The sequence below is a fragment of the Limanda limanda genome, chromosome 6, assembly GCF_963576545.1.
Source record: "Limanda limanda chromosome 6, fLimLim1.1, whole genome shotgun sequence".
NCBI lineage: Eukaryota > Metazoa > Chordata > Actinopteri > Pleuronectiformes > Pleuronectidae > Limanda > Limanda limanda.
The window spans coordinates 25,538,239-25,559,202 of record NC_083641.1 but is presented as its reverse complement, the minus strand read 5'-3'; the positions used below and the strand labels follow the sequence as shown (position 1 = coordinate 25,559,202).

Here is a 20,964-nt window from a genome sequence, read left to right as displayed (position 1 = left end):
TCCCTCTGTTACAATAACACTTGAAAGATCTACTTCACACGAGGGCCTCCTATTGAGAACTGTGCTAGAGCACTGAATACTGATTAATATGAAATTAATAAACCACTGGGTTGACGCGCAGGAGCTCGGAAAGTAACTTTCCAACAACTGTTTCATTTTGAACGTGATTTAAATCTCTCTAATGTTTAAAACTTGATTAAACCAAAGACCCAAAAGCAGCACTTTTCTCTTGTTTGCCACAAAATCATGTTCATCACAAACGTCGGCCTTTGCCCCTTGCAGGGTATTTCCCATTCTATTGCTTTTACTCCTTGTAAGCACAGTGCTAATTCAACATGGTGCAGACAGCATGAGAAGGCTGCGTTCAACGGCACCGGGTCAAGCTCACAGTCTCACAGATGCCACCACACGCCACCGGGAGCCGAGCGGCACGGTACCTTGTCTCCAGGGGGATGTTGCTGTTGAGCAGCCAGTTGTCCTGCACGCTGCCGGGCTCCTGACCGCTGGCCGGACCCTCGGTGGGCACGGAGCCGTCTGTGGGCGCCGGACTCGGGTTGCTCCGAGGCGTGTAGTTGCCCCGGTTCAAGGAGTTAATGGAGGCCGCATGGTGCTGATGGTTGGGCGAGTGGGAGTGGGAGAGCGGGAGAGGAGGCGTCCGTAGCCGAGAGTGGTTTTGAAAGGCTCCGTCTGAGAGGAAGAGAGGAAAAACAATAAAAAACACGTTACAGACAATAAACACAACTCAGTTCACCGATGTTTTCCAGGCACTTTTGAATCTGGGTTTTCTTCGGAGGCCCCGGCACAGCGAGGATTTCTCTGGATGCCGCGTGCGTGCGTCTGTGTGTGCCGGCAGGATTATTTACAAGCGCCTCCTGGTGTTTCTTTAACTCCCAGCGCATCAACTTTGGGACTGATAAATGATTAGTTGTGGTTTCACCGGCAGCACATTAATTCCCGCCTAAAGACTCTTTCGACTTGAGAGCCACAAATCCCTCTGAAACACATCAAGTCCGTCCTCCGCTCATTATTTCTCCAGACTGGTTTCTATCTCCGTGCGGCCTCTGCCTCCCACAGAGACCTGAGAAAGTTTACTCAGACGAGATAGCGGCCCCTGTGTAAACACACGAGCCGACTTCTTCTGGAAACTGACCAGTTCTTTACAGGGGGGTTTTTTGGGGGGCATTTATTCAGCCAGGGGAGGGAATTTGAGTCTGTGAAGTCTTTTTATAGAAACATTTGAGCTGCTCACAGACATTAGGGCCGGCAGACTTTCTATTTCCTTGTGTCCCAACCCGACCTGAGCCCGAAGTTTTCTCTGATTACAGGTAGCTTGAGAAGAATCGGTAGATAGCCGACTCAACGTGGCTGAACCCAACCCCCAAAAATAACTTTTCCTTTTTCATCCGAATTTGGCTTTTTGGGAAACAACATGCTTATGTCAGGCTTCCTCTATCCTCTATCAGACATGCACTGAAGCCTGGACAGTTTCCTAAACATTTCCGTGAGAATGTCCGAGTCAGTTGCTCTTGATCTGAAAACGGAAGAATACATTCATCTCAGAATGAAGAAGAGGAGGAGCCATACGTGTAGAAGACGGCTGCAAAGATTGCAACTTGGAAAGATGAGTTTCAAGAGCTGTGGTGGTAAGGGCCGATGCAGGCGTTGATTTGCCGTAAACGGAAATCACATAATTCCCGCCGCATACAGGAGCTAAGTCATGTTCTAACCAGCAAATCTTTCCTAAACTGAAGCAAAATGTAAGATTTAAAACAATATGTAATAACTCGCAGCTATTTGCTAAGAATCAGCTGCTTGTCACCTTCACATCTGCAGTGTTCAGCCTCAGAAACACCGATTCCATCTTGTGTCGTTTTATCAGCAAAAACTTACTCTTTTTATGTCTTTTACAAGCTCTGTTGTCACTTTTCACCAGAGGATTTAAAACTATTAGATATGAAGTGTAGGAGAACAGATTGTGCCCAGAGGTCCTATATGCACTATCTGATACTCCCTGCACTTCACAAGATAGAAGACCAATGTCCTTGTGCACTCTGTTTCCATTTATTTCCACATCTGCTAAGCCATTCATCAATCAATGACCTGGCTTTACACGGAGTTGAAAGAGCGGCTTTTCTTTAGAGCGGCAAGCCTCCCTTTATTTCACAGATATCCACGACACTAAATTGCCAATTTACAGCAGAACGAGTGGAATACAGACACACACAGGGAGAGAAGGCTTACTTTGTATAATCAGCTCCTTCGTTAGAGCAACAGCTCCTCGTGCCGGTGGAGAAGCTAAGAGTCAGTTCAGGGGTCAGGAGCATGAAGCTGCCTTATCTACACGTGCCAATCAAGGCAAATGAAAACAACTGCTGGAGGTGGGGGAGCCGGATTTGCGGGGGAACAAAGTGGCACTAAGTTTGAGCGCTTGAGGCATTTTGGTGGGAAATGGAAAATCGAGCCTGTCGTGTTTACAGGTAACAAGAAACAAGGCAGAAGAAATGTGCCGTGTTGAGGTTAATCCTGTAAAACCTCCCGACAGACACGTGCTTCACAAACAAACCCGTGTTTCAACCTATTCATTTGTCATCAATGAAAAATAATAAAAAGCAGAGAACTCGAATCCCCACCTTCAGACTGGATTTCTGAATCTGGTTCACAAACTTTTTCAGGATGGACCAGTGATGGGAATTGTTTTACTTCTTTTTTTGGAGCAAGCGCTATTATCGGCATCTGTCGCACTGACAGATGGTTCCATACTGAGCACAATGCTGCCCTCGTAATTAGCTGAGACACTGAACGAGGAAGCGAGAGAGAGTGAGAGAGGGAGAGAGAGAGAGAGAGAGAGAGGTATGCCTCTTGCCTCCGTCCTGTTGAACAATAGACCGCTGTACGGTGAAACCCAAACAGTTGTTGATGACCTCCCTCCTGCTCGGTAATGTACCTGAGCCCTAAAGCCATTAATAAGGTTATGCTAATGTGAGTCGGGGACAGTAAAGTCATATGCGGAGAAATAGATCACAGGGACAAATGCATCACTGGTCTGGAATTCATTCACTGCCCAGTAAACAAATACTTCACCTCCTGGGAAGATCCAGCCGATGTGAGGCAATAAGTAATTCAGATTTAAGTTGCACTATGGACTCAATAATTACCACAGAAGCGAATGAATATATATCGTATATACATATATATATATGTATATGTACCATAAACTTAACACAAAGGTATTGTTAATGCTGGTTAAGACTCCACACTGTCTGGTGACTCTGTTGTTTTGTGTATTATAAGTTCAATTTAACTTAAAAATTATTTTTTTCATGACCAGGAGCAAAACTTTTGCAAATAATATCTCACCAACTTCTGTGCTGATAAAAGAATATCTAGAAAAATATATTCTTTAGAAATGATAAGATATCTTAATTGTACTATGATATCTATTAAGACTATAAAGTAAAAAAAAATACAGGGATGAACAGTGAAATCTTAAAGATATGTATTAAATTAGAACATAAATTCACTTATATAAATCAAATCTAATAATAATCGTGAAGTTAAAATATTAATATATATACATGTATAAATATTGAAATGTATATTTAAATACAAAATTGTTATTTTAACATGTATGTTAAGTGCAATGAAGGTTTATTCAACCTAAACATAACAGCCATACATATTTAATTACAATACTAAATTCAAAAGTTTCCTGGTGAAGACAAAACCTGCATTCAAGTTAAAAGTAAGAAGTTTGTTTAACTATGTTTTACATGTAGCTTCCTCCAGATGCTTTAACAGTCTGCAAAACCAGTCGACTCCACTTGCTAAATCATTTGCATATAAGCTATTACCATTATAATACATAGTAGAACATGTTCTTCAGAGAAGGAGCCAGATAAGCTCTGAATCGTCACTTGAATATATTAACTGACTGTATGTCGCTCGTCCTTGTCCAACCACTAAACCTTCACCAGCCACATCAGAACTCGTGCTGTGTTTTTTTGTGTTGTGATAAACAGAAAGATGAGAAACACGACTGTTTCTGAGACAAAGCGGCGGCAGCAGCACGACCCCCACAGATGTGCTGACTCAGCAAGAATTTTTCACCAGCATTCAAAGGACAGAAGGGAAAATAAATGGTTTTCTATTGACCCGCTTCGCACAAGGAAGCGGCGGAAAAGGGAGATTAATTTGTTATCAGAGAGACAGAGAAGGAGGCTTGGCCACAATGGCCGAAACGTTCTCATGGCATTCAGAGCCGAGGCCTAAAGAATATCCTTTCAGTCTGGGAATGCGCTTTTTCATTTTTCTTCCCAACAGATGCCTGCACCGGTGGAGACCTCCTGATGCTCTTCCAGACAAGTAATTAAGGCAAATCCACTTCATTAGCCGCCACCTCGCCCCCCCACCCCCCCCCACCCTAAGGGAGGGATCACAGGAATGTCTGACTAATGGTAAGATGTTATTATTTCAAACCAGTGAGGTATCAAGTAGCTTCATTATGAAATTAAATCTGGTAACTTTCCAGGGCGTTCATTACAAATAACAACACGACTCAAACAGAAGACAGCAGGGAATTTTTAACCATATTGAACTGATACAAACTGAGTAATGGATTTTTATTTTTTATTTTGGCTAAGGATTTGTTTTCTGTGATTTTGTGTTTTCTGAAAATGTTGCTATTTACTCATGAACTACTACAAACTCGTAAATGTATCTCAGGACTCTGAAGTACTTGTTTCTGTGTTGATCCAGACCAACAACTAGAATCAGCATTCAGTCCTCTTATAGAAAACTGCACCAAATCCCATAAACTCATAAATATGTTGGATTCACGTCTTTAAGATCTGCATGATTCCCTGGGAAATCGTGGAAAATGTGAAAAAGCTCTTTCTTGACCCATGTCAGCAGATGCTGCTTTCTGAATTCTTTCTGTTTCTAAAAGTTTCAAGTTGAATTTATCTATTTAAAACATAAAACACATCAAACCCAGATTGAAGAGTGCATTTTTGGTAATTCTCCATTAAATCACATCCAAAGGTGATTCAAATAAACAAATCCCACGTGCTAAATAATTCAAAATGTCATAAATATTCTAATTAACCTGATTCACCTCAGGGACGGCCATACTCCTCTTATTGGCTAAAATGTGCTTAGTGCATCAAGTTGGCCAACAGCCAGTAGCCTGCAGCTAAAATGCTGTGGTGCAGTGAAAGCTAAAGTATGTTAACGCTTTTATTATGAGAATAACTTAGTGAATTCGCTGAGTTACAAAACCCCAAACTATGCTTTTTCTCAGGAGATGAGTTAGTGTATGGGGCGGAGGGAGTGGGGGGGAGTGGGACTACATAAAATCACACTCTGAAATTGACTTGTCAGTAATGATGGCGCTCTGCAGCTGAGGAGCAGATCTCCAGCCTGAGACATCAGCAGCGTAGTACAGTACGTCCCGCATGGCCACGAGTCAGCGACAGTCGTCATGGAAACAGTTTCAATATACTGTAACTGCAGCAGTTAGACGCGTGTGTGTGTACACCAGTCTTTTTTACTGGATACACGTTTCCTCGTGTATTGAGCAACCAGATGGTGGCACTTGTAATTAGGCAGCACTGTCTTTTTTAGCGGCTCAGATAAAACTCAAACAGGAAATATAAAAAACTTGGCCCCGCTGGAGTAGTTCTCCACCTAGAATGGTCAATTTTGAACTAAATTGTATTTTTTAAACTACAAATATCAGGTTGTGCGATTTTTTTGACCACACGCATATTCAGGAACACTTGCTTTTCCGAGTTAATGAGCGTCTCCGTGCGGTTTCCAGGGAGAAGGTCTATTTCTGAACCAGGGCGGAGGATAGAAATCACACAGAGCGCTGATGGTCACACCTGATGAAATGAGGTGATATGACATGGCCCCGGACACCCCATCGAAGCAATGAGGTGTGAGCCATTCGATGCAGAATTAATCAAAAGCCATCCAGCAGCCGGATAAATCATTAAATCTTGCTTACTGCTGTAGCGCCTATGGCTAATCATAGGAGCACAATTTCCAGTTGAGCACCGTTTGTCTATAAAAGTACAAATAGCATTTGTCATGAGGGCAGTGGAGCTGCTCTCTCCGCCGACCTCGACGTTTTCCTGCACCGGGGGGGGAGGGAATAGCATCATGTCTCCCCTGGACTCATGTGAGAGACAACAGGCAACACAAACAACACAAGGTGGGCTTAACAATCCGCTCTCCACTGGTTCCTCTCTATGAAAATAAAGGGGGAGAAGGACCTTGTGTAATTTGAATTTAAGTTCACCTTCATTAGCACCTGGAGGATGGAAGAAAAAAAAATGGCCCATGTATAACATCCTGTCCCCGGTTTTCACAGAGGACACCAAATGAGGCATGGAACTAAAAAAAAAAATGAATTAGTTTCATGCTATTTACTCTAAGTGCATGCTGGGTAAAATAGTAATAGGAGTTAGGGTTGCAAAGGGGTGGAAAGTTTCCGGTACATTTCCGGAAACTTTCCGGAAACTTTCACCCCAGCCAATTTAGAAGGAAAGGCTGTGTACATTTGCAAATACTGTGGAAAGACCTATGTTAAGAATGACACAAAGCAGAAGCCTATAGTCAAGTGCCCAAAGTTTCCTCAGGGCTCAAATCAGCCTATGACAAAACAAAATGTTTATATTTATGTTGTATATGACAAGGTAAATACAGTTAGTATAAATTACCCACAACATTTCCAGTTTATTCCCGTTAATTCCCGTTATTTCCCGTATATTCCCGTTAATTCCCATGGAAAGTTTCCAACTTTGAATATTCCCGGAATTTTGCAACCCTAATAGGAGTCCTTGCAAAAGTAAAATTCAAACACAAACAAAAGAAACTATTTAAAGAGAAATAAAAACTCTCCGAATCAATTTGCTTTCTCTCCAGCTCAGGCCCACCGCAGTCTGCAGCCTGATCCATTAAGGGTCCCGGCATCTGCCTCCCTCCACCTTTGTGAGATCAAATGGATTTTCTGTCAATTTTTTTTTGAGCGAGAACAAGACGAGTGGTTACGTCTGCTCCGCTGTGTGTGTGTGTCACTCCGCCGCAGATCCATCAAGAGGTTGAAGATTTTGTTAGAGGGCACAGATGGTCGGGCAATTATCATGGAATGAAAGTAATGCATCTCCATTTATGTCAATGAAAAGAAGATATGTAGGTATGCAAAATGCATTATCCATGACGAACAGCCAGCTCAATGGAACCGGACAAATCGTCTGTTGGCTTCACTTTATTGATAAACTCGACTCAACATCAAGGGGAAACAGATTCCTTTTGATATGTCGAAAGTGAGCTCGCACATATTGAGGGGAAACAGGGACAGTGCCATGTGCTGCTCATTAAATTATTATCTGGCCTCAGATAGCTTCATCCCTCATGGTGTCTGTGGCTAAATTACTTTCTGGTGTGACCTCTTTTAACCAGATTCCCCCCCCCCCCCCGTCCTTGCCGACACAGGGGGAAGATTAAGCAGTTCCAAATGAAGACTTATTTGAAATTCACATCCCCGAGCCTCACCCTCACCCCCCCCCCAAGGCCGGCTCAGGATTCCTGCTTGGTCAGCTGCCGGGGTCGTGGTGCGTTTGGCTCTTTCACCAGTGGGAGCCCGGGCCGCGCTGAAAGCCAACACTAGGCCCGGGCCCCCATGCTGTTCTGCATTAAGAGATGCTAATGCTAGGAGGGTTGCAGGGGGCTCAGATCTTTGGGCTCAGCGTGGCGGCGGGCTCCCACTGGCAGCCTCCCCGGGAAGAAGCCCCCCGAGAGAAAGCCGAGGGCCGCGGTGAAACACATGCCGCACAAAAGGACTGCAGGCCTCAGCGAGCAGCCGCGCCGGGCTTACAGAAACCCCCGGCTCAGTGATCCTCCAAAGGGAGAAACGGGACCCCCACCCATGCACCCAACCACAAAAACCACCTCGGAACAAAAAATAAACACAAGCGCAACCTCGGAGGCGACTAATGTGAATAACGACATGCGGCTGAAAGCGTTTTACTTCTTCCAGATCCAGCAGAACATGTGAAGTCCTGTGTGTGGGCTCGGAGAGACGACCTTGAGCAAATGGAATCTGCAGTGATAAGACGCCACCTGTTTCCCACGGCAACAGATACACACACGCCGCCAGACAATTATTTCCAGGCATACAATTTATCCGTCCCGCGATAGTTTACCGACAACACAAAAGTAAAGAGTTCTCGTAGCGTGTCAACTCGGAATTTGAATATTTCTAAAAGGAACTGACCCGTGTGTGAAAAAAGATCTGATTTGATATTCCAGTCATCTTTCTTTTTTTTACCATGGTGGCTTTTGAATTACTTTTTTTTTTTTTCTTGCTCATGTAATTCCAACTGAAAACCTGACGTGCATGCTTAATTCAAGATCACATTACACTTGGCACCACGCAGGGGTTTTCATTTCCACAACGGGAATTCCAACATCTGCATCAGAAACGGAAAATTCCTTGTTTACAATTCAAGAGAACTGGTTTAATCTTCATAACCCTGGTCTTTGCCAAATCTGCACCACAACCGAGGTTCTGTCACATTCAGAAGATTAGTCGTTTTGTCGCTGAAGGGAAACGAAGACACGACACACTTCGAAGTAGCTTCAGCAAAGTTACATCATTCCCTGAGATGGTGGAACCAGCCTGGGTTGATGGAGTTTCTTCAGTTCTATCAAATATTTGTCTAGAGCAGGGTTCATACACATTTTCACCAATGGATTTCCATGACTTTTCCATGACTTTTCAACAACTTTAAACCAAATTTCCATGTCCAAACATTTTGTGAAATCTCGGTGTATAAATGATATCGTGAAGTAATTAAACTAGCAATGAGAATTCTAAGGCATACAGTATACCTTACGCATAGGCTCTCATACCAACTCAGTTAGTTTGAGAGCGTATGCCTGCTTATATTTTGAGTGTATTTCTTTAAAAGCATATGAATTATTTAAAACTCAGCGTAAATGAACGACATGAAAATATGAATATAAGAAATTCCAGGACTTTTCCAGGCCTGGAAATACACATTTTACAATTCCATGACTATTCCAGGTTTTTCATGACCGTAGGAACCCTGCTAGAGGTAATTTTCACAGGGAGCCAGGAGATATCACTTTCTCTTTAGTGACAATCTACACACGTGTCTGAGGAGGATACAAAACAATATCCAACTTAAATTAGGATCATGAAAACAATCAAAAAGTAAAACAGAAAATCCATGATCCACTCTCAGATCTGTATCAAAAATCGAATGTGGGTTATTTGTATTAGATATCACAATCTATCTAAGAATTCCAGATAGATCTTTGTCTCTCTGTGGCTCACATATCTCAGTGGCCATCCATCTTATGGGCTTAACCCTTGGCGTGTTTATCATTAAGGGTCCGTGGAGGAGCAGCGTTGAAACAGCTGGTACGAGGGACTCTCCAGTTCTGGGTTCTGCCTCCGGAGTCAAGCAGCTCTGAACTCTGAGCAAACATCTGAGCAGCTCCAGGGTTCTGTGGACTGACTCCTGCAGCCGCTCACCAATTACTACAAGTCACTTTTTACAGATTAACCAGCGTCACCACAGGCAGAGTCAACAGCCCATTCCCACTGGGCCGGTCTCACTAAACTCGAATAGCTGCTTTGAAAGGACGTAAAGTGTAAGTATTTGATTGTGATGTGGAAATGCATGAGCAGGTTTACATCGCTCGTTAGAAGTTATTTTCTTTTCTCTCACTTCTTGTAATTGGCTTCTTACTGTCAAAAATATCATGAAACTAAACGATGAGCGTTGCCAAAGAAAAACTCATTTTGGATAATTTACTATTTATTTCATATAAAAACACCAGATGGGGTGAAACGTCCTCGATGTGGAGAAGAGACTCAATTTATTTTGAGTACCGCACTGGTTGGACACTTTCTGGAGATATGAAAGTGAGAGAAAGTCTTTTTGCAGAGACTCAGGAACACGCCGAGCTTTGCAAATGAACCGGAGTCTCAGCGAGCCCGAGGCCGAGGGAGGAAGCAACCAGATCCCTCCTCAGTCCTCTGCTGTGCCCCCCCGGGCCCACCTGAACGCTGCACCTATGCAAATCAGAGTCATTGTTATCAGACAAATCTGCCGCGGTAAAGGCCAGTCCCCCCCCCCCCCGCCCATGTCACCGCTGGGTGACCGGCTTGTTGCTGCTGTGGAATTAGGGGAGGGGTGGGGGTGGGAGAGATTTGTGACAGGATTAATAACTCATTCTCTGGGTTTTTTTGAGCTTTGGGCAACCAGGGAGGGGGGGTGGGACTTTGGAGTTTGATATAATTCAACCCTTTGGGTAGTTTAGCTTTAATCAATTATTTACATGTTTTTATTTTGTTTGGGAAGTGGGTAGAAAGAGATCTGATATTAAAAAAATAAACGAATTCAGCATGCAAATTGATGAGTAATGAGATATAAGAGGCGTCTTCATGTTGCCGGATCATAAAACCAGAGAGTTTAACCTGCAACACTTCTAAACGTGACGTCTCCTATAGGAAAGACTTGAAATCATCGTATTGTCCCCCTGAGTTTTCCGCATAATTAACAAAGCACATTGAGTTACTGAGCGTGAGGCCCACTCGGTAATAAATCCACTCGAGCCTATAGCGACACACAAGTAATATTATACCAGAGCTACAACACGCTTACACAGTTTCACCCCCACAGACCACCCAAGCTGCATCATCTGACACACACACGATTCATTAGTGTCCAGAGTGACACGTCAAATAAAATGTTCCCAATAAATATACAGGAGACGAGTTAACAGTTGGAGCCGAGTGTCACGCACGTCCACTGCTTCCACGTGAATCTACTGTTTCAGTGCTAAATGCAGTGTTTTCAGTTTGAATGAATGTGAGGCCAAGGAAACCCAAGAGGAATTAATATTGTAAATTAATGAGAAAACTACATATGGATTGTTCAAATCTCATAAAAGAGTTTAATCAAAAAGACAAAGTGCCGGAGCTGACACTGATTTCAGTTTAACTTCAGGTCCTTTAAGTGATAAACAGCAGGATGAAGACAACACTGAAGCAGCTCTCCTGATTTCTCTGCTTCCTCTCTGACCTGCAGAGGATGCGTTCAGGCCGGTTACTCCCACCAGCGTGTTGCAGAAACTGAAGAGAAAATATCTGTGACAAATATCTCCCGCTGAACCAGAACTGCTCCACCTCTGTGACTGCGGCTCTGAACTTTGCAGACCTTGCTTCGGAGAGTTCTGTGCATTTCCCGAGGCTAAATATTGACTCGGAGTTTCAACGCTCTCTCTCTCGTGGCGCTCGGGAAGAGAAGCACAAAAAAAAAGGGACATATTCTTGCCCGTAGCCATCTGCATGACCTATAACACAACATGTGCAGGAACAGGGGGAAGGCTCACCTCTACAAAGCTACAGTAGTTTGAAAACCAACTCACCATCAGCAGTCGCAGTGGCAGGAGCATACAGGTTCCCTGAGCCAGTTTTAACTAAGAATGAATTGGGGCCAAACTCATCCTCAGAGTCAGAGTCCTGGGCTGGCTGAGCCGCACAGTTACCTAGCAACCCTCCCTGGTACTGATTGGCTGCAATGGAAGGGGGAGGGTATGGGAGCTGCTCGACAGGGGAGGAGGAGGAGGAGGCGGATGAACAATGCAGCGGAGGACCTGTAGACCACAAACACATGGGGGGGGGGGATGAAACACACCCAAACAACGGCAACATCACATAAGAGCAAAAACACACAAACACACACATACACACACAAACATGCAAGAGTTAATTCTGACACTTCAAAAAAGAAAGAGAAAGAAAAACAGCGACACATCAGCCTTTGTGTCTGCCCCCCCACCCCCACCAGCTGGGAAGAACAATACACACAAAAGTGAAACGAGTGTGAGAGAGAATGGAAAAGGTAAACGTGTGCCAGCGGTTTGGAGAAAGAAAAACAACGAAACAGCCTTTTTAGGAAGTTAAAGAAAAATATATAAACAACAGTTGCAGCTCAAATCTTATAAAGAAAGACGCTGATTGGTTATAGCATGCAAACATCAGAGCAGAGCCACATGATAATTCATAAAAACAAATTAAAACAAAATTTGAACTCAGTTGTAAATAGGGTTGCAAAGGGGCGGAAAGTTTCCGGAAACTTTCCATGGGAAGTTTAGCTCGGGAATTTGGGGTATTTTGAAAAAAAAAAAAAAAAAAAATACGCAAATTAAACGCTGAGCAATAAAAACATCATTCAAAACTCTATTTTAAAGATGTATGAAACGTTGAATTTCAACCCTCCACTCTGCATTCTTCCATCACATGCACAGATAACTCCCAGCATCCTTCACTCTACAGCAGGGCTCTTGAGGCCTGCTGTAGAGTGAAGGACTAGTCAGATAAGTTTCGATGATATTACTGGGGAAAATATATTAGCATGCTGATTGAGGATTGTTCATCTGTTCATCTAGCCTATTTCCATTAATTTATCCATCAATTGTAAAATATGTTTACAGACAATTCCAATTGTTTGGCTAACTATTTATATCTCTGGCATTGCATTAGTGTTTTTTTACAAACTTTTTTCATCTTATTCTACAGAACAATGCCACGTGCACTCTCTCATGTGTGGAGACACTTCACCCCATCCAATGTAGAAGGAAAGGCTGTGTACATTTGCAAATACTGTGCAAAGATCTATGTTAAGAATGACACAGCGATGCAGAGGCATATAGTCAAGTGCCCAAAGTTTCCTCAGGGCTCAAATCAGCCTATGACAAAACAAAATGTTTATATTAATGTCTGTATATGACAAGGTAAATACAGTTAATATAAATTACCCACAACATTTCCAGTTTATATCCCGTAAATTCCCGTTTATTCCCGTTAATTCCCATGGAGAGTTTCCAACTTTGAATATTCCCGGAATTTTGCAACCCTAGTTGTAAATATGTTTCTGATAAACTGCGCTTCTCCAAATGACGCTGGCAGATTCACACGTGGTTTCAGCCGCCGTTCAAATACGTTCTTGAAACAAGGCGGAGTCGTTAATATAGTCTCTCGTGGAAACACATCAAAATTTTAAAAAAACGCTGCCAGCCGAGAAATGACTCCATCCTGAACCAATCCTTCCTCCTGCTCCCGTGTCCGTCTCAGCTTTCCTGCTCGTCAGTAGCAGAAACTCCCTCAGTCATCAGACCGGACACTCACCTGAACAGCACGCTATGAATAATTTACAGGTGTGATTATTTATAGCCCCTTGTTATATACCGATGTGCGACCCCAATTCTTACCCATCACGCACTTTCTCTCTATTCTCTCCCTCGCAGGCTTATTGACTCCGATCCCAGCGCTGTCATGGAATGTTAAATCTCCACAGAGCTCCTATTAATGTATGATTAACTTTTGATTTCGGCGCTGAAAATGGGAGTACTTCAGAAAAACGTGACCGCGGCGAACAAAGCCGTCAGTTTAGTGCTTCCCCCCCCCCCCCCGGCCTCCATGCTGAAATTCCTGCTGACTGGACCGTCATCCATCAGCGGCGAAGATACATTTCCCCTCGCTCTGTAATGATCCCTGAAGAGCATTAAAATACGACTCACTGACTCGCATCTAATTAGGAAACAATTAGCGATATGAACATATCAGCCAGAGCCTCCAACACCAGCAGCAAAACGTCCACTGCCCCAGAGAGTCACAGTTGGTGCTTCCCATATACCACCACGACACACACTTCATTTCTCCCTCAACCCTCTGATGCCGATGCAGTAATGGCTGCAGAGGCACAGTCGCCATGCTGCGGGTTAACGACTGTGACACGGCTGGGCTTGAATATACAGCGCCACACGAGCGGGAGGAGAGGAGCTGTTGGAAAACAACAGTCATTACAGTCGTTCCCCGGAATCACTCAGATAAACATCTGAGACCCTTCGCATTTAACGTGCATCAAAACAACAACACCCTCGCCGCCGAAACCAAGTGGCGCCCGTTGAGCTGGTTTATATCCGTCGCTTTGAAAGATCAAGAGTGAAAAATGTCGACATGAAAAGAAAAAAGATAAAAAACCGAGCTCCGCCAGGTCCTCGGCTGAATACTACAGCTTTTACCTTAAAGCGGGAGTTGATCAATGAGACAAGAGGAGATGAAAGTCTGCTAAAAATGGTCAAAGTCAAAACCTGAATGAGGTCGAGGTGGTCACGCTTCGTGGACGTTATTCTTTCGCACAAAGGGTTTGACTGTCTCGCTGTGTTTAATTAACACGGCCGGTTCATGCGTGAGCCGCACGCTCTGACGGGAGAGACGCACGCCGCCGCCGCTCCAGACCACCGGAGGACTTCCTGTGGCTCGGGCGCTGATGACTTCGACCTTCACTCGAGATGTACCGGCTGCAGAGAGGGAACCTTTACTTTCAAACCCCCGGCTCTACTTCCTGACAGCTGCAGGAGAGGCAGCGGTGACTTTGGCCCCGACTGCAAACATTGACCACCACTCACTGCATTATAGGTGTTAATCAGCTCGTTAGTGAACCAATTAAAATCCCAGACGAACAAATTGGTGGCTGTGATCTGCAGGTGATGATTACTGGTAAATGATATCGGAGCATTTAGTGCAACACCCTCTCCCACAGGACACAATCCCACATACATGTCTGGGAATATAAAGGATTTTATATCACGACGGTGTAATTATTTAATTCTATCAGTGAATAATTATGAAATCTTACCCTCTGATCATATTAAAGTAGATTCACTTTGATTAGATTCATTAAAAGCTGTTTTTTATTATCATTATAGTGTTATATTCCAACTGTCGACGTTGTGAGACTCACGCAACAATAATTCAAACGAAGTAAACTTTATATCAAAGCTCCGGTTCAAAGAATGACATTTATTTCCAAGGGAAAACAACAACAGTATGTGGTGCCAGTACGAGAATGTGGGCGGACGGCAGTGCGTCAATATTTTTATATTTCCTACAACTTACAATAAAGAAGAAAGAGCGTGTGACTGTGTTGTACTCGGAGACTGAGAGAGGACACTGTGTGATGCAGTCCTGCAGAGGCGGAGGAGTTGTGTTTGCAGGGGATGTTTTTTCCTGTAGATTAAACTGCAAATTTATTTTTTCCTGGAAATCACACGCTGCTCCACAACTGCTGAGCTGCCACTGGCAAGTAGAGTTTTCAATGAATAATGAAATTATTGCGATATAGCATTAGCCAGAGCTGCGTTAAATATCAGCCATTTCAAGCCTGAGAGTCCAACGATGGATTATTAGCAACCGCATAAAATTCTGCATTTGTTTTTCAAAGGCCAAACAACGATAGCAACCACCACTTCCACACAGGGTGATATAAGCTTTGTTTTTAAATGCACTGGCATGGGATCGATTCTCGTTATCGGGCCGATACGCAGGAAGTTCTGGGATCAGAATCTGCGTCAGGAAGAGAAAAATCAAATCTCCACATCTGATTGAAAGCTTTCCCAGCAAGTGTCTAATACAAGTGTAGATATTTAAGGGAAAGCTATCTCTGCAGCTTAAGAAATCCATATGGGTTCACAAATCTCTAAAAGCTGAGGTTATATAAACTGTGATATCATCCAGCACGAGGCTGTGTCACCGTCTCTTCCCCAAACCGCCGAGATCAGCTTCTGGGAAAAGGCCACATAAATCATTAAAAAGGCCATTTTGTGAATTTTGTGAAAGTGTGAATTATTGACAAACTATCAGCTAATAGGAGCATCAATATTAAAAATGTGTTTCTGCCTTTAACACAATCTCACTGCAAGATTTTTTATCAACAGCATGATTTACAGCTGCTGAAGATAAAGTATCTCCCATCTGTCACATCACTTTGACACCACACACCTTCATAGCAACACAAGGGCAGCAACTAACAGCTACTACTACTCCAAATTATTCAGTTGTTAAATTAATAAGTTGATAATTTGCTCCAGTAAAAGCATTGCAAATGTTGTCTGACGCTCTTAAACCCCAAAAGATATCGAATTTACAATCATAGAACAACAGCGAAAAGCTAATTCTCACATTTAAAAGGCCGGCACTAACATTATTAACGATGCTGACAATAAATTGAGCTTTCAAAATTGCTTTGTAATTCATTTTGCGTCAATCCGCCAATCAATTAATCGACTAATTGCTTCGGCACTAAAACCAATAAACAATTACAAACTTCATAATGATTTGTGGATAGACTTTGTGCTCAAAGACATTTTAAAACCTCTGTATATTATGTTAATGGTTTAATCTGTGTATGCATGTGTAAGTGTGTGTGTGTGTGTGTGTGTGTGTGTGTGTGTGTGTGTGTGTGTGTGTGTGTGTGTGTGTGTGTGTGTGTGTTTCTGGTTGTGTATATATGGTTTTTGAGTGATGAAAACTCCAGCCCACACCCCCACGGCCACTGCAAACATTAATGTGGGGACTGGGATGCAGAATCATGCGCTGGAAACCATGTGCATGACACTGAGGCAGAATCAGTCATTACTACCGCATGAAAATATACATTTAATTCATTTACGTTTAAGTTATCTTCGAGGAAAATAAACTTCCGAGCGAGGATGCTATCACGAGGGAAGGAAATGGAGTGAGAGGAGACGCCATCTCTCCACTGAAGAGTCCTTATTTTTAATCGTCTCTCTCAAAAACCAAGCTAATCGTTCTCATTTCGCCTCCGACTGCCAAGAATTCTGAGGCTATACGTTGAAACTCAGATGGATCAGAGGAGATGAAAGTCCTCGCTCTTCAATTCATCGTAACCACGCTGGTTAACCGCGCTGCACGCTCTCGGTACCGAGCGTGGTGAAGTGGATGTTTCGCTCCACGGTGGCGCCAGGAAATATCCGTGTGCTCAACCACCGTCCTGCAGCGTTGACCGACGCCAAGGTGACACACGGGACTCAGAGAGGCATCATCACTCCGCTGCTCTCGTAAAAGGAAGATTGTGTTTTATTCGGTGCTAATTCTGCACTCACATCTTAGTCAGGGGGTGCGAACCATAGATTTATATATAAAGACTAGATGTCTCGTCTGCGTTGCCGGCCAACGGAGACGAACGTCCGCACATGGCGGCCATCTTACTAGGGGGCAGCTCGCTCACCCATAACCTTGTGTTGGTAGTGGTAAATAACCATAACTTGCTCAATTTTAAACGGTTTGGTTTGTTATAAACGTCAGAGATGTAGATATGACACTGAATACTTATGAATAATTATGTTATTTTCTAAAAAAAATAATACATCATTTATGCAGTGTCATAACTACATCTCTGACGTTTATAACAAATCAAACCGTTTAAAAAATCGGTTGAAAATTGAGCAAGTTATGGTTATTTACCAACACAATGTTATGGGTGAGCGAGATGCCCCGTAGCAAGATGGCCGCCATGTGCGGACGTCCGGCTCCGTCGAACGAGACATCTAGTCTTTATATATAAATCTATGGTGCGAACCATCAACCGTTTAACACTTTAGCCAACAAATATGAATTTGGACAGATGTGCACCAGACTGAACCCAGAACATGTGGTTGTATCTGAGCCGGCCTGTTGATGAGGGGTGATTTTGGTGATTGCCTTCTGTGCACGTCGGCAATTTCCTCTCTTGCACGCCGTGGTGACTGCTCGGCCGTCACGGCTTCAGGAAGGGGCGTGGCCACTGCAGAAAGGTTCGCTGATGTCAGCCTCCCTAAGACGCTAAAAAAACCTGGAGGTATCGACGTTTTTTACGGTCCACTGGATTCCTCCCCCGACGGAGACAAACTGTTTATGCTGCTGTTTGCAATTAACCTCCTCAGATGTTGCATCAGACACTCGTCCAGTGAATATCTTTCTGATCCTGTTGGTTTATGGTTAATAAACAGTTAACATGCGTCCGTTATCTGTTGAGCAAGAATTCAAAATGTTCACCCCATACTTAAACATTTCCAAATTGGATATTGATAGTAATCATTTGGTAAAATTAGGTATTATATAGGAGGATTCTCAGCCTGTGGTAGTTTGTTCAAAGCTCTTGTCATATCTGCAGCTGTCTGACTCTGATCACCTTCCTCCTCTTCCTCACTCGGGCTCTTCCTGCTCACGCTGACATGCACAGCTCTGTTCTTGTGCATGCACATGGCAGGAGTCTGTATTTCCTGAGGTGCTGTGGGTTTGTATTCCTTGCCGGAGCCTTCACGGTGTTTTGCCGTGAACGTCGGTAACGTGCCGCAGCGTTGACACAATCCTTCCTGTCGCTGGCAGCCAGGAGAGCAGGACATTGTTGATTTAGGGGCGAACAACTCACCACAGCTTTTCTCCTCACCCCTTCCTGCTCTCACCGAGTCAGCGGCGCACCACAGCTGCAAGGATGCTCTGTGGCATTCACACGGCTAATTGGAGGAAGCACACCTTCTTGAAAAGTGTTCATTTCAGCTGAGTGATTCCCTTTGGAGGCGCATGAAGGCGGCAGGTATTTGTTCCTTCTGCAGTTTACTAATTTGAGTGGCACACATTGTGAAAGTGCGATTACCGGAACCACATCCTCTGGTAACCTTGATTCAATCGTGCACGGAGCTCTTTGCAAAGTCAACGCACAAACTTCTGTGTTCTCGTGAACTGTCAGAGTTGTGTTTGGATATTCTTCACATGTCTGACGCGTGTTTAAATCAGCTGCAGCGTTGGGGACTCGGGCGTCCTGAGGACCTTGTTATGAATGTCTGTCCACTGTTGATATTAATCCTGCACACAGGCCTTAAGTAACTGCCGGGGCTAAACTAAATATTACAGAGTGGGTGATCATAATGAATCATGAGCAGGGGTGGGCTCTGGAGTTCTGGGGTGGAAATGAACCTTGTTGTTGAGACAAGAACGCTGAGTCATAGTAACGAATGTGCACGGTCATGTGAGCGTTGCAATAAAACATCAGAGATCTACTGTAAATGTTCAAATGGGGAAAAAGGAAGCAGGTGGTTTAATAAATAAGCTCAATATGTCAAACCTAATGCAAATAATAGTCTATTAATTGAGTTACATTTGCCTACAAGGGACCTTGGCAGACAAAGGTACCGTAATTGAGCATTTAATAGCTTTTAAATCGCCTTAACTATTTCCCTTTTCGCTTCTTACATGGTCCCCCCCCCCTGTCCTGTAGCTGGGCTCGAGTGTCCCAGTGTTTACAGTCTGCAACACGAATGTTCACAAGGCCGGATCAAGTTGTCCTGGAAATGTCATGCAACACAAAGGTCTTAGAGTCGCTAAACCCTTGAAAGGACGCTTGATGCCCCTTTTGATTTGAGTTTTTTTTTTCCCCCGAACTCCCTGGCAGTATGTGACGCTGCCACCACTGATTAAATGTGCCCCCCCCCCCCCCCCCCCCCCACTCGCCTGTAGTATCACTGCTCTGTGTCTGGACTGATCTTCAAAGCGTGTGGAGAGGCAGCGTCGAGCCGCCGGCAAACTTAGAAATTTAATGTGTTAGTGACGTAAGTGAGGAAATGAAGCTTCACATAGGTGTTTTTGTAACGTGACATGAAAGACGAGGCAACAACAGACACACACAGCGGCTGAGGTCGTGTGACATGACTGTAGAGAGAATTATATCAAATTAAAAATCTGTCAAACGTCTACAATGACAGTATGTAATGTTATTTTCTGTATTAGGACTGTTTGGTTCCTCTTTGGCAATGTTGGATTTACAGGATAATTTGTTTCTTGATTTTCAGATATGTAATTCATATGCATGAACGCAATTTATCACTTGTGCTTGATAATGATAACAGGGTTCCTACAGGTTTTAACAAGATAAATTTAGACTTTTTAAGACCACTTTGAATAGAATTTAAGACCTATTTCACGACCATACTGGTATGGTAAGTATGAAGGAAAATTACTATGAAAGAAGAAATAAGTAACAGAATTACTTACAAAGTAAATTTATATCCATTCAACATAAGAACAATGACTGAACATAACAGTACACAAGTCAAACAAGTCCAAAATGGCAACAAATAGAATCAGAGATAACTGAGCCTTGTAATCAATAAACAGTGTTTAGTATTATTTTCTGTATTAGGACTGAATGGACTGTTTGGTTTCTCTTTGGCAATGTTAAATTGACAGGATAATTTGTTTCTTGATTTTCAGATGTGTAATTCATATCCATGAACCCAATTTATCACTTGTGCTTGATAATGGTAATGATACCGGTCGACGATTGTAGCTGGTCAATGGAAATCCAAATCATAAATAATCACACTGTAGCTTGAATAAATAAGATGAAGCTGAATTATCTAAATCCATTGTAGTGCCAAAAAGTAATAAAAATAAATTCAATATGTGAAAAGGTTTTGAAATCCTTACAAGTTATTGGTGTTTGTGCTCAGGTAATAATTACCAGACCTCTCCAGGCTGTACAAACTTGACGGCTTAATTCAGCATTTTGCATTATTAGGATTCTCAAATTGACATAATTGTTTTCTATTGCACAGCTGCAAGCCACAACTAGCCTTTTATGGAATAAATACTTGATAGGTGATCTAATCTAAGTCAAGAAAACCAGAAACAAAATTGAGCGTGCAGCACAAAGGGAGAGTTCAGATAAAGACAAACGCCTGAAGCATCACATGTAAGTGATGAGCTGTATTGTAATCATTGTGCAAACATTGTAGACGTGTGTGTTTATTGCAATATTGTAAAATTAATGTTTCTTCACAAGAATTGACCTGTTTGATGCGGTGCAAGTGTTATGGATTCGTCATGCAAGCTGCAGAAGTTCCAAACTCAAACTGTACGATGAGAAACACACATACACACACTTGGAAGAAAAGAAGAAGTGGAAAATGAGCTTTTATGAGTCGACATCGGAGAAACGATAACAATTTCTCTGACTCTGCCGTTTACCTGCTCGGGATCAATATCTACACAGCGAACATAATGTATGATGAGGCAAGAAAAAC

General features: G+C 43.2%; 1 protein-coding gene across 6 annotated transcripts in view; it reads right to left on the bottom strand.

Annotated features, from left to right (window-relative positions):
- Positions 1-20,964, bottom strand: part of tenm4 (teneurin transmembrane protein 4) — a 135,388-nt gene that overhangs the window by 99,656 nt on the left and 14,768 nt on the right. For 3 of the 6 annotated variants that reach the window (XM_061073111.1, XM_061073115.1, XM_061073116.1), the window contains one exon: positions 438-687. In XM_061073111.1, the coding sequence (XP_060929094.1) occupies positions 438-687 (250 nt within the window). Of the gene's footprint in view, positions 1-437; positions 688-11,466; positions 11,695-15,155; positions 15,171-20,964 lie in introns of all 6 variants that reach the window. The other 3 variants (XM_061073113.1, XM_061073114.1, XM_061073110.1) reach the window with 2 other exon arrangements.